General features: G+C 41.2%; 1 protein-coding gene and 1 long non-coding RNA gene across 2 annotated transcripts; both read right to left on the bottom strand.

Moving 5' to 3' along the window:
• Positions 1-248: 248 nt before the first annotated feature.
• On the bottom strand, positions 249-2600 carry LOC121393040. The gene is made up of 2 exons (XR_005964988.1): positions 1549-2600; positions 249-1325 (listed from the first exon to the last, which is right to left on the bottom strand). It is a non-coding gene; the product is annotated as an uncharacterized LOC121393040 (long non-coding RNA).
• A 6957-nt stretch (positions 2601-9557) lies between these two features.
• On the bottom strand, positions 9558-11942 carry LOC121399382 (cyclin-O protein B-like; the record flags this gene model as incomplete). Its single annotated transcript, XM_041579965.1, has 1 exon — positions 9558-11942. A coding segment is annotated over exon 1 (1248 nt), but the record flags the coding sequence as incomplete, so codon positions are not given.
• Positions 11943-12993: the final 1051 nt, after the last annotated feature.

The raw sequence follows: 12993 nt of genomic DNA, 5'->3' as shown, positions 1-12993 counted from the left end.
CTAAGGATTTAATCAATACAAAAAAAACTTGACGTAAGCTCAGTAGACAGAAAATTCAATCGTTTCTGCTGGTCCCGTATTTCTTAGACATAGGAAAGCACGCAGTATGGAAAGAATAACAGTTCCACCTAAACACCCAATAAACAGAAATTATCTTTTGTAGTATGATCATTATGTGAAATGCTTCCAAAAGAACAAAACTTAGAGAAGACAGTAACTAAATCAATGACTTAGAAATGGCTTACGTGTAAATACAAAATAGGTTTTAATGGGGTGGCAGGCAGCGTTAAGGACATTTCTGAAATGAATGCTTCCCTGTTAATTTTAACATTGTCTTGAGCTTAGACACAAAACCCCTGTAACCATTTTTTATTATCATTCTTAAAAATACATGTTCAATGTGAAATAAATACAAAATATTTGAACTCGATTGTTCTAGTGAAACGCCTCCTTTTGGGTTTCTGGTCCAGAAAATGTTATACGTGGTACCATGTAGAGTTTGTTGTTTTAGGCTTTCTCCTGGTTCTCAAGCTGGGTAGGGAGGCAGCTTCATAATAAATAGTCATGAAGGTGTGTTTTGGTTTTGGTGCCATGTTGGTCCCATTTATCTTCCCTCTTTCCGATAACTGGACTTGTGGCTCCGGTGCTACAGGACAAGGAGAGCTTGTACAGATTGCAGTTTCTCTTCTGCTGTCATACAAATGGCTTTTGGTTTAGTGTCGTTCTTGGTTTTGGTTTTTAATCACCCCAGATTGCCCACTCCTACGTTGATTCAGCCATCGCTCAGCAAGGAGAAAATGTACCACGGAACTGAATCATTTCCAAGGTTGGTTGGGCCTGTCTGTTGGAATCAGGCGTACAAGCACCCAATTGTTGAGTGAAGAGTAGAAGGAAAGAGACAGAATGACTTCTGGTCAACTAAAGAGATCATTTCAACAAGTCAACAAGTGTCTTTTATTACCATACAGTGGCTTCATTAATGTCAAGGTTCTGATGGGGCAGAGGACCACTAAAGCCACTATTGTTAGACATAGAAAAGGGAGGACTAGGACCACCAGTGAAGACTTCACCAGAAATAGGATGGAGGGGGCCAGTCATACCCGGCTCAGGACTGGGAGTGTCAGGATGGGAAATCATGTCCACATATCTTTGGTTTTCTGAAGGGTGGTGTCCAGAAAGCTGAGATTCTAAAGGACCTAAAGGGGTTGAACCAGGTCCAGAATTCTGTAGATAGCTAGAGTCTGCTGGGGACTGTGTCTGGGAAGATGGTGGTCCATGAGGAAAAAAGTCATAATTTCCACTTCCATAATAATCTCCTTGATAATCTAAAAAAGGGAAAATAAATATAACAGTGAGCAACACTGTGAGTCATGTCAACGTGAACATTAATGTATGTCGAATCATAGCAAAAGAATGACAAATGCAAATAGTTATTTTGTTAACGTCTTCTATCACCCCCCATTACAAGACCACATTAATATCAATTGGCAAAAAAAGCCCATTTACAGTTATTCTCTACTGGTAGCCTTGGCAGAGAACCTCTATTACCTTAATAGGCACTGATGCTCTGGGGAAGGAATGTCTTTGTCTTTTCTCACTCTTAGAGCTCTACGTAACCCTCACAGTTTAACCACAGAGTACAATTTGGATCTAGCATGAAACTGATTGCCCAAGTCACCTGTGTATACGGCTGGTTCAACATATACGTTTGATTTGTTTTTATTTTATAACAGGAGGCAATGTAAATGAGCTCTCTCGTGCAGTTGTACACAGGAGACAATAAAAGTAGCACAATTAAAAAGGAGAGAAAAAAATGAAAGCGCAATGTAAAAAAATTGAAAATCCTTAAAAAGTCCAAAACTTGTTTTGCATTAATTAATAAACAAGAGAGTACGTGAGAAAATATTTTTAAAACTGCGAGAAAAAAAAGATGAAATAGATGAAATTGAGAAAGTGAGAAGTCAGTGTGCTTCAGGGAAAGTCTGGTTTTCCAGCAGATTTACTTATTCAGTGCTTACATTAATAACTCAGATATAATGAGGGGGGGGGTAAGAACTAATACATGTCCTGATACTCAGCAATATATATTTTTTGTTTATGTCTAGCTTCAATACTAAATTAACATATGTGAAACTGATAGTACTGAAAATGGACTTATTTTTAAATTACTTCAATGGAAATATTGTCCTAAGATTTGTTTATAGAAACTATAGAGCTGGAAATTAGCTAAAAAAATTAGACAAATGATCTAAAAAAAACCTCTGCTTTCCAGAGTAAAGGTTATAGATTGATAAAGTTGCCATTTTTCTACTCAAGTGAAGTAAGCCTGTCTCTATGGCACCAGGCCATCCTGAGTCAATGTTCTTCTGCCCTAATTAATGCTAAATAATAAGCCAAATATACAAATAAATCACACAGGCAGCAGAATAAAACCCATTTGTAAGTGTGGCAAAGCATTAAGTGTGCAGGGGTTGGAGGGAGGGAGGGAGGAGCGATTACAAGGCTGCAGGAGGGAGCAGATGGGAAAATAATTACTTTTTCCAACATTTTTTTCCTCATTTGAAAAAATTATATTTTTACAATCAGAGATAAAAGGAAAAGGTTTTCAATATATATATATATATATATATATATATATATATATATATATAATATATATATATATATATATATATATATATATATATTATACATAGAAACATATACAGTATGTATATTTTCTTTGAATGTCCAAGGGTGAAATAAATTGCCAACAATATCCTTTTACTTGTGAAAGCTGAAGGCAAAGTCACATAACACTGTCTAAGAATCCACCGATTACTCTAGTATCTTTTTAATTGAATGTGTAACTAAATCACTTATAGAATAAGAAATAAAGGGGTTTATTTGGATTCCTTTGTTTCCCCCTTCTGCTCCGAATAAGAAAGGACTGATTCTGTAATCTCTTGACACGCAGATCTATTGAGGGCACTGAATGCACAGTTCTTGGTAAACACACATCCCCATTCACACGGCTCAAAGACACAAGACACATCCAATTTGTAAGGGTAAGGCCACACTGGGCAGCGACTAATCGGCTCATCTTTGCGGCGACCAATTTCCCCAAACGCCTTCCCTCACTCTGCGCTGGCTAAAATGCGCTAATCACACACAGCGATTCATTTTCCAAAATTGCCTCGTGAGGAAACTTCCCGCGACATTGGAAAATGAATTGCCGCATGTGATTAGTGCCGCCGATTTTTCATTTTAGCCAGCGCAAAGCGAGGGAAGGCGTTTGGGGAGATTGGTCACCGCAAAGACGAGGCGATTAGTCTCCAGGCGACTAAATCTCCCCATAACTGCCTTACCCTAACAGATGACAAAGGCAAGTTAGAAAGGGGTGCATGTGTGTGTCTGTGTGTGTGTAAGGAGCAAATATTGAGAAGGAGTGCAATCAGAGGAGCAAGCAGAAAGATGAAAAGGATGAAGAGAGAGAGACAAATACATGCAGCTTTATAGACTTGTGAACATTTTGTAGTACAGTATACTGCGATATAAGTATATATCGTCACAAAACAAGAGTTTTTCCAACTTTTTCCCTTTCCTGACCCTAATTTGCATATAAAAATTAGGTTTCGGTTCGGTATTCTGCCGAATCTTTCACCAAGGATTCGGGGATTCTGCCGAATTCCAAATAGTTTATTCGGTGCATCCCTAATCTAAATGCACAGAATAGATCTGTCATTTTAGGCAGTGTAATTACAGCTGCAGAACCCAAAGCAACCAATCAGATGTTTGTTTTAAATAAAGATGAAAATGTCTTCTGATTTGTTGCTTTTGATTATTACATGATTACATTAGTGGATATAGAGAGAATAATGTACCCCCTATTGTAAAATAAAGGGATGGATGTGTAATTGCAACACCCAGCATCCTTATAATCAGACAATTAGATGATTATTGTCTGTGGCAGCACTGAGTCTGTGCTCTGATCTTGCATTGCTGCCTTCTCTAGAAATCTCCCTGTTGCTGCTTCAAGTTCATTACAGCACCTAGTGTAGGGTGTTGTGTGCGGCCAAAGGGTATCAGCACTGCAGCATGGCATTACCCAGTGATGGGCAGAGGGTGGCAGCATAGCACTGCTAGATTGGCATATAAAGATTATTAATGGAGAATTCATTAACAGGGACACTGGAGTTTCACACATGAATCCATTGATATCAACTTCCCACCTGCTGCTGCCTGCCCTTGTGTCTGCTCTCTCCTCCATGTTTATACTATGGGACCCTATTATTTCTTTATCTGCTCCCCCATTTTGTTCTTTGTATTTCATGCCCCTAATAGTTCTCTTTTCATTGCCTACATTCTCTTTATTTGCTTTCTCTCCTCACAGTTTCTGTCCTTCTCCATTTTAAAATATCCTATAATATTTCTCCCCTGCCGTCTCCTCCCTTTTTTCCTCCCGTTTTTCTTTCCTTTGCAATGAAATGATAATATATAATCAGAACCTGTTGTGGTGATGTTTTATTCATCTGATCCTGCCAGTCTGTTCTGTGACTATAGGATTAGAAGGATATAGAATCAATGTAGAATGTACTATGTTGGCATTGCCTTTCATCTGAACAGCGTGGGTGTCTTATTTAAAAGCTACTCCTTATTTATACCCTGGAATTGGCACAATAGTCAGCATACAAGTACGGGACCTGTTATCCAGAATGCTCGGGACTTAGGTTTTCTGCTTTTTCTGTAATTTGAATTTCCATGCATGAAGTCTGCTATAAAATCATTTAAACACCATAATTCAGAGGTTTCCAGATAACAGATCCTATACCAGTACTAATTTAACATGCTCTGTAGAGAAAAAGGCATTGAATATGATGCTTTGTTCTAAATTGTATTGGACTGAGCCCATCATGCCATAAAGAAACCACAGCCCAAGGGCCACAACCTAACGTACTTTTTCCTTTTTCTTTCATATTATTTCCTTACGAGTTCTCATTTCATTGCATCTTTTTGTGTCTCCAAAGATGCCCCAGTAGGTCCCCATCTTCTTTTCTGCCGATTCACTGCACATGCTCTGTGCTGCTGTCACTTACTGAGCTTAGGGACCCACTCACAATATACAGTACACATAGAATATATATGTCACAATATAAGGCTGATTAGTAATGAATACAGATAATTACTACATGGCAGCACAGAAACCAGTGCAATTAGCATCAGAATATAATAATCAGCCCTGTAGCATCAGCTTATATTACAGGCCAACCTCATTTTCTACTTGAAAATTTGCGACAACCCCTAAGCTTCGCTTCTTAAGAGCCCACTGAGCATGTGAGTGTTGTAGACACTTTCCAAGATGGTGACCCCCTGTGACAAGTTTGAAGTTCTGGATCATTGCTGCTATTGAGAAGTTGAAACTTTAGGCTGGTGCAATAAATTCAGTATATAAAACATGGCATTTTTAGCCACATTCATTTTTAGGGTTTAGTTCTCCTTTAATGAAAGGCACTGTCCACTTGAGACATCATCCAAAAGGTGAGAGGAAGGTTTGGGGCTGATAAACTCTACTCTTATAAAGCTGATGTACATGGGAGCTTGTACAACACACAACTAGTAACATACAGTACTTCTCAGGCACTTCTCAGGCTTCAGTTTAAGCCTTTCCTTGCCAACATCTTAGATTCTAAATCATTGGTAAGGAAGTTACAGAATGCCAGAGACAGAGTCTACATTTCTAGACTCTTAGACTCTCTTTTTAGAAATAATACTTTCTGTTTGCTGTTCTAATGGTCCTTATTTACTAATGCTGGTGCAGGCTTACATCTTACCCTTTCCTACATTTAGATGAATACTGCATGGCTACACAGAAATCAGTGCAGTCTGCAGTGTTTATATTAATGGATTTCTAAATAATTGAAATTGAATATATGTTCAGAGTTAAAGGGGGTGAGGTGATAACCCTATACAGGGCTGTGCTTAGGTCTAGAACTAGGCTCCCAACGTCGGTGTGAGAAAATCTTACCCTGGTGGTCTAGTGGGGGGACGGCAGGGACGCCTGCCGCCCCCTCGGCGAGGACGCTCGCCGCACTGAGCAGGTTCACTGTAGCGCAGGTCTGTTAGGGCGCGCGCACGCGCCTCTTCCTGGGTTTATGCGCAGTGGCGCGAAATTCAAATGCTATTTAAAGGTACAGTTTTACTTTATGCATTGCCCGTGATAGGATTTTTGTTCCTGGTGCTTCTGAGCTTTGTGCTATATTCTGAACCTGTTTGATTCCTATTTTTGACCCCTGCCTGGCTATTTGACTATTCTGACTTCTGGATTCTGACCCTTGCCTGATTACTGACTACCGCCTCTGATTAACCCTCTGATTGACTCCCTGGTTTGACCCTTGCCTGTCTGATAACGTTTATTCTCTGCCTGCCTCGACCCGGCCTGATCTGACTACTCCTTTGCAGCAAGTTACTTGTTTGTTAACTACCTATTATTTACCTGCATTTTATTATATGTGTGTAAATAATACAGTAATTGCATTTGGAAGTTGGAGAGTCCATGTAAGGTTATTTATATATTTGGGGAAGAACGTGCACTCATCTTTGATCTGAAAGTGCCGCTAATGTCACTGCTAGGTGTTTTCTATTTAAAGGGGTTGGTGGCCTTCACACTTTTTTCATTTCAGTTGGTTTCAGATAGTTCACCAAAAATAAAGACCTTTTCCAATTACCTTCTATTTTCCATTTGTGACTGTTATTCTAAAATTGAAGTGTAAAGTTTCATTTTTCACCGTCTAAAGCAGCTCAGTGAGGGGGGTCACCGATGCATTAACTGTTAAGGGCCAGGGCACACACTGCTATTTCAGGAGATTAGTCGCCCATCGACAAATCGCTTCTTCTTCGGGCGACTAATCTCCCCAAACTGCCTTCCCACTAGCTAAAATGTAAATCAGTTGGATCGCTTTGACTTTCCGAAGTTTCCTCGTAAGGCAACTTTGGGCGACTTCTGAAAACAAAGCGTGCGAGTGCCATCCTGACGACGATTTAGATTCTAGAAGGCAGTTCGGGGAGATTTGTCGCACCAAAAAAGAAACGATTTCCTGAAATAGAGGGTTAAGTAAAATGTTAGGGGCATTTGCCTGGGTCTCATTCTAAAATTGCCGAATCGGCTGAAGATGGCGCCCATGAACTCTGATGCCTGAATCTGCACCGAGGGGTTATGAAAACGTTAGAGCCATTTGCCCTGGGTAACACTGGGGGGAGGAGGGAGCGGGGGCCTATGTAGAGTAGCTTTTTTTAACTTTAGGGCTGAATTCTCCTTTAAAGGTCTTAACTTTCTAGAGAGAAAACAAGGTTTATCAAGAGCTGAATTTATTAAAGTTTTGTCTTTTTAAAATGTTTGTGCTAAAATATAAAATAATACTGGCTTTTGTGCAGATTTTTGCATCGTGCACAGTTTCGTGTCAGAAGCCACACTTGTGTCTCAGTACTACTGGCCATGGGGCTATAAGGACCGACTGGTGTTCTCTCCAATGCAATGTGTACCATTAACCCTAACATTATATCAGTGATGGCCATCTGGCCGCCTTCAGCAATCGTTGAAGAAGCATTGATAAATATGGAAGGGCGAATGTTTCAAGTTCCTTTTTTGAACAGCTAAAGAGTGACAGGTGGCGCAGTGTTGCCTTTATACAGTATTGCTTCCCCCACCTTGACATTACTGTAATTTTATTTCATCTCCATGTCATTGCTTGTTCCAGCCGTATCCTTCACCATGATGCCGTCCCTTCACCCATCTCGGCCAGTGACTTCCAAACTCCCAAAACTGGGAATAATCGACCCAACAAGGTGAGCCTGGTGATGTTCCTGCTATAGTTCTATGCTTTATTGTGCTGTCTATTTAGTTATTGTTGGGGTGCTGGGGTTTCTTACTTACATTTGTGTGTCCACTCCCCATACAGGGCCAGGGACTGAATTGTAATATACGCAATAAAAAGTACCAATAACGACAACCACAGATTGTTTTTTGGCTGCTGCTGTCAGTGACCCCTGGCAATCAGGGAGTATTTTAGTTGCAGGCTTGAAAGAAGCAGAATAAGATGGCTAATGATTCAAAAACCAGTGAAAAATTAATTGAAAACCAATTGAAAAGTTGCTTACAATAGATCATTATAGGGGTTGTTCACCTCTAAAGTAAGTTTTAGTGATGTAGAGGGTGATATTCCGAAACAACTTTTTAATTGGTTTTCATTTTTTATAGGTTTGTGTTATTTAGCTCTCCAGTCTGCAATTTCAGCAATCTCGTTGCTTGGGTCCAAATTACCCTAGCAACCATGCAGCATGGATAAGAGACTGGAATCTGAATAGGAATATGAATATGAATAGCTTGCAGGGTTTTACCTAAAACACATATAACCTTGCTGGGTGTTGTGCTACAACCTAAGGGTATGGGCAGGGGAGTATCTATCAGCTAAGAGAGTTCGATGTGGTACAGCAAATAAGAATACAGGTATAGGATCCGTTGTCTGGAAACCCATTATGCAGAAAGCTCCGAATTATTGGATGTCTATCTCACATAGACTAACATTTAAATCAAATAATTCTAATTATTAAAAACAATTTCCTTTTTCTCTGTAATAATAAAACAGTACCTTGTAGTTGATCCAAACTAAGATATAATTAATCCTTATTGGAAGCAAAACCAGCCTATTGGTTTTATTTACAGTTTACACAATTTTCTAGTAGAATTATTATGGTAAGATCTCTTATCCCGAAAACCCCAGGTCCAGAGCATTCTGGATAACAGGTCCCATACCTGTACAGGTTTTCCAGCAATAGACTGCTGATCAGCAGCATGTTATTGTGCGGTGCAATAAATGCAATAAAATGGTGGCCCTCGTTTCCTTGAGTTCCTTTGTTTGGGACCTCTGAGCAACTGCCTGTCCTGACCTTTTTATTTTCTTTTATTAATCAACACAGTAGGATATAAGCACCAGTCACAGCTCTGCCTTAACACAGGGAAAAAGCTTTATCCAACAGTACCCAATCCTTAAATAAAGACACGGACAACTGTTCTGAGGTGAATCTGTGATGGTCACAGCTTTATTGTATTTCAGTAATAAGTGTCCCAACAGAACCCACAAAGGGCTGTTTGATCCAAAGGAAGGCAAAAAACCTCACTAGAGGAAAAAATTCCTTCCTGACTCCTTAACGGCAATCGGAATTACTCCCAGGATCAAAATGCCCTATTCAGCTTTACCAAAATACATGTATGACTGTATGTCAGTAAGGGGATGTGTGTCTATGTGGTGCATGTATGGCTACCAGTTTGGAAATGTAGGAATGTATGGGTGACTGTAAGGGTGGTTGTATAATTATGTAGGAATGTATGGGTGCCTGTAAGGGTGGTTGGATGGATATGTAGGAATGTATGGGTGCCTGTGAGGGTGGTTGTATGGATATGTAAGAATGTATGGGTGCCTGTAAGGGTGATTGTATGGATATGAAGGAATGTATGGGTGCCTGTAAGGGTGGTTGTATGGATATGTAGGAATGTATGGGTGCCTGTAAGGGTGGTTGTATGGATATGTAGGAATGTATGGGTGCCTGTAAGGGTGGTTGTATGGATATGTAGGAATGTATGGGTGCCTGTAAGGGTGGTTGTAAGGATATGTAGGAATGTATGGGTGCATGTGAGGGTGGTAGTATGGATATGTGGGAATGTATGGGTGCATGTTTTGCAAACCTACCCCTTGATGATAGATGGAAAGGCCAGATCCCTGGGCCATTTCCAAGGGGTCAGAACCCTGTTCCTGCCTGGATGTTTCTGCCTCACCACCTTCGGGTTCTTTCTGGGAGGCGCTTGTCTCTGTCTCCTCTGCTGTTCTTCTTGGAAACACTGCTGGAAGCAGCATGTGTAAAAAGCTCTGCCTGGATGATACCAGAGCGATGATCTTCCCGACACACTCTTCCATTACGTGATCTGGGTATTCAGCGGGATCCACGTTGATGGGTTTGCCTGAAGGGTAGAATTTTATGGCTACTTTCAGGCAGCACAGAGCCATCATGGAGGGTGCATAAGTATAAAACTCATGATGGTGGGTCAGGCTCAGTGCGGCGATGCCTCTAGCAGCAGTCAGGGCAATGGCTTCCTTTGTCTGCTGGGCAGCTACAGGCTTCTGGCTGGCTACTCTCCGGAGGGTGAAATGCTCCAAGAAGTCATCGATGGTCGGTGCTGACAGTTCAAAAAGCAATCTGCAAATGATGATTCGCTCCAGTTGGTTCATTTCCTTCTTTGTAATGGTGGCATCAAAGAGTTTTAGGCAATTCCATAGGCTGAATTGCCGTTTGTCCACTAACTTGTAGGCTATATTGAAGCAAGTGGCTCCTACTCTGTTCAGGTCGGTGGTCTTGATGGGAGCAGTGCGGGCAAGAAACCGCTCCAGAAGGTTGACAGTCAAGCACAGAGACCTAAAGTCCAACTTCAGGCGTCTGTGTATGAAGACAAGCAGGCTGGTGAACTCATACCATGACGCCAAAGTGATTTCTGGCTGACTTTGTAGAAAGTTCAAAGCCATAAATCTCTCTTCAAGGCTTTTGTTGTACATGTAGGCGTCTTCCCCATACTCCTTGAAGGTCTCTAGGCCAATGCCTATGTGAGCTAAGGTGTTCCAAGGCTCATTTTGAAGTGCTGGGTCCCCAGCTGAAGGGTGGCACGTCCCTCGTTGATCACCCTGGTGCCTCACCCTTTTGGGATCATGGCAGCACCCAGGGGAAAGTTGTTCTTCTTCGTTGATCTGTCGTCTTCGCTTCCTCGCTTTTGAAATCTCCATGCTCACAATCTCTCTCTTTTTCGCTATCTCTCTCTCTCTCTCTCTCACTCTCTCTCTCACTCCTCTCCAACTGTCTCTTAAGACTGTTGGTACTAAGCGTCTGTTACTCCTAAGTCACCTCTGCTGCGCTCTGATTGGCTGGGCCAGCACACACTCTGATTGGTTGGGCCGGCGAAAACCGTTAGGTGCCTATGTCCAGTGCAAACCCATAGCTTGTGTTTGTCAGTATCCACTATTTCTTTTATTAAAGTGTTTTGTGAGATACAGAAAATGGTACGACTAACTAACTGCCTAAAGTTCCCCTAACTTGACATGATAGCTCTCATTACGTAGGTATTTGCCATGTAGCTGAGTGCAAACTATTGGTTTTAAAGGGGACCTGTAGTGTCAAGTACACCAACATGCCATTACATATACACCTCTAAAGGAATGTGCTTTAAAAATGTGCATTTCTTACTGCTTTCATAAATAATTCCCCCAAATCTAACTTGAGCCAGCCAACCAACATCTGTACCTTCTGCTGGCTGCTTTCCATGGCTGAATAGGGGAATCCAAGGCTGCCAGCACTTTGCACAGCAAACAGCAGTTAGGTTGACCTGTCAGTTGACTGCAGCATATCTTTCCCTGTGTGAAGGCAGGGGAGCTGTGATTGGCTACCCACACACAACAGAAGCTTTGGTTGGCTACCCCTGATTCCTACTGTGTTTCTGGGATGAGACTGGTACGAGGTGCCCGTCACTATTGGGAGCTCCAGTATAAGTGTCATGTAAGAGATGGAGTGGCTTCTCTTGTACTTGTCATTTTACACAGGAAGACCTCTGTGCATAGAACATGATTGCCTTCTCCAAAAGCAAAGCCCAGAACTCCCAGACTTATAGTATCTTTATCATTTGCAGTACAGGGGATTTCTTTAATATTATAAAACATTTGAGTTGCTCATTGTTCCCTGACCTGTATGAGTCGGCCTGCAGCCTTTTGCCTTTACATGGTCACAGAACATGTCAGTGAGGCTCATTTATTAAAAGTGGGCAAAACCGCAATAACTCATGGCAAACAATTCAACTTTGTAGGGTGCATTTTATTGATTCCTGAATGTGCCTTTTTGGAAGCTGCCACATTGGCTGCTGTGATATCTATAATGTTTTTCCGCAGACTAGAGGAACTGGCATCTAGTGGGCAGTTGAAAACAGTGCCATCTTGGCTAGTGACTCGGATATATATGATCAAGGAATCTCTGAAACATGGGATACAAGAGTTTTTTCTAAACAAGGAGAGCATGCTTTAAAGGGGGGGTTAGCTTTAAGTTAACTTTTAGTATGTTATATAATGGCCAATTCTAAGCAATGTTTCAATTGATATTTATTATTTATAGCATTTTAGTTATTTGCCTTTTTCTTCTGACTTTTTCCAGCATTCAAATAGGGTCACTGATCCCATCCAAAAATCAAATGCTCAGTAAGGCTACAAATGTATTTTTATTACTTCTCGCATTCTATTCAGACCTATCCTATTCAAATTCCAGTCCATTCCAGTTATCTCAAACAACTCCTTTAAGTAGAAATTGATTTGTATAAACAGAAACACTGTGTGGATACAACTTTTATGGCCTTGTTAATAAGTGTTACTTTGTCTCACCAGCCAAACTATCTGACAGTTCCAGCCCCATTCTTGCGACACCATTTTGGGTTACTATACACACTATCCCTCACTTACGACCCCTAATTGCTTCTGGCATTATTCACATAACAAAAGCAGCAGTCCAGTGGCTGTAGGGCCTACAGCCAGGGCCGCTCTTGCCATAAGCCAAGGTAAGAAACTTGCTCAGCGGCACGGATGACCAGTTACCAGGGGCGTCAAAAAGCCGCCTCTGGTAACTTTAAGAGCCAAATTTCCATTTTTTTAAAATGGAAATTTGGGTCTGCTGGTGCAGTGAGTGCAATAGTGCTGCTTGAATCTGCACCGAGGGGTAAGTAGAAAGTTAGGGGCATTTCCCCCGGGGGCAGCTATGCTGGGGAGGGAGGGGGTTCTACGTGGGGTAGGGTTTTTTTTTTTAAACGGTTGAATTCTCCTTTAAGTTAATGTCATGCAATGCAGCTAGTCAGCTAATGAGGTAGGAGCGTGTAGGCATTAGACTTGTGTATAGAGTGGAGGTGAGTGCATATAGAGTGTTATTACTAATGCTCCATAG

Source organism: Xenopus laevis, chromosome 1S, assembly GCF_017654675.1.
Source record: "Xenopus laevis strain J_2021 chromosome 1S, Xenopus_laevis_v10.1, whole genome shotgun sequence".
NCBI lineage: Eukaryota > Metazoa > Chordata > Amphibia > Anura > Pipidae > Xenopus > Xenopus laevis.
The sequence above is the reverse complement of the archived record's forward strand: the minus strand, read 5'-3'. Positions and strand labels throughout refer to the sequence as shown.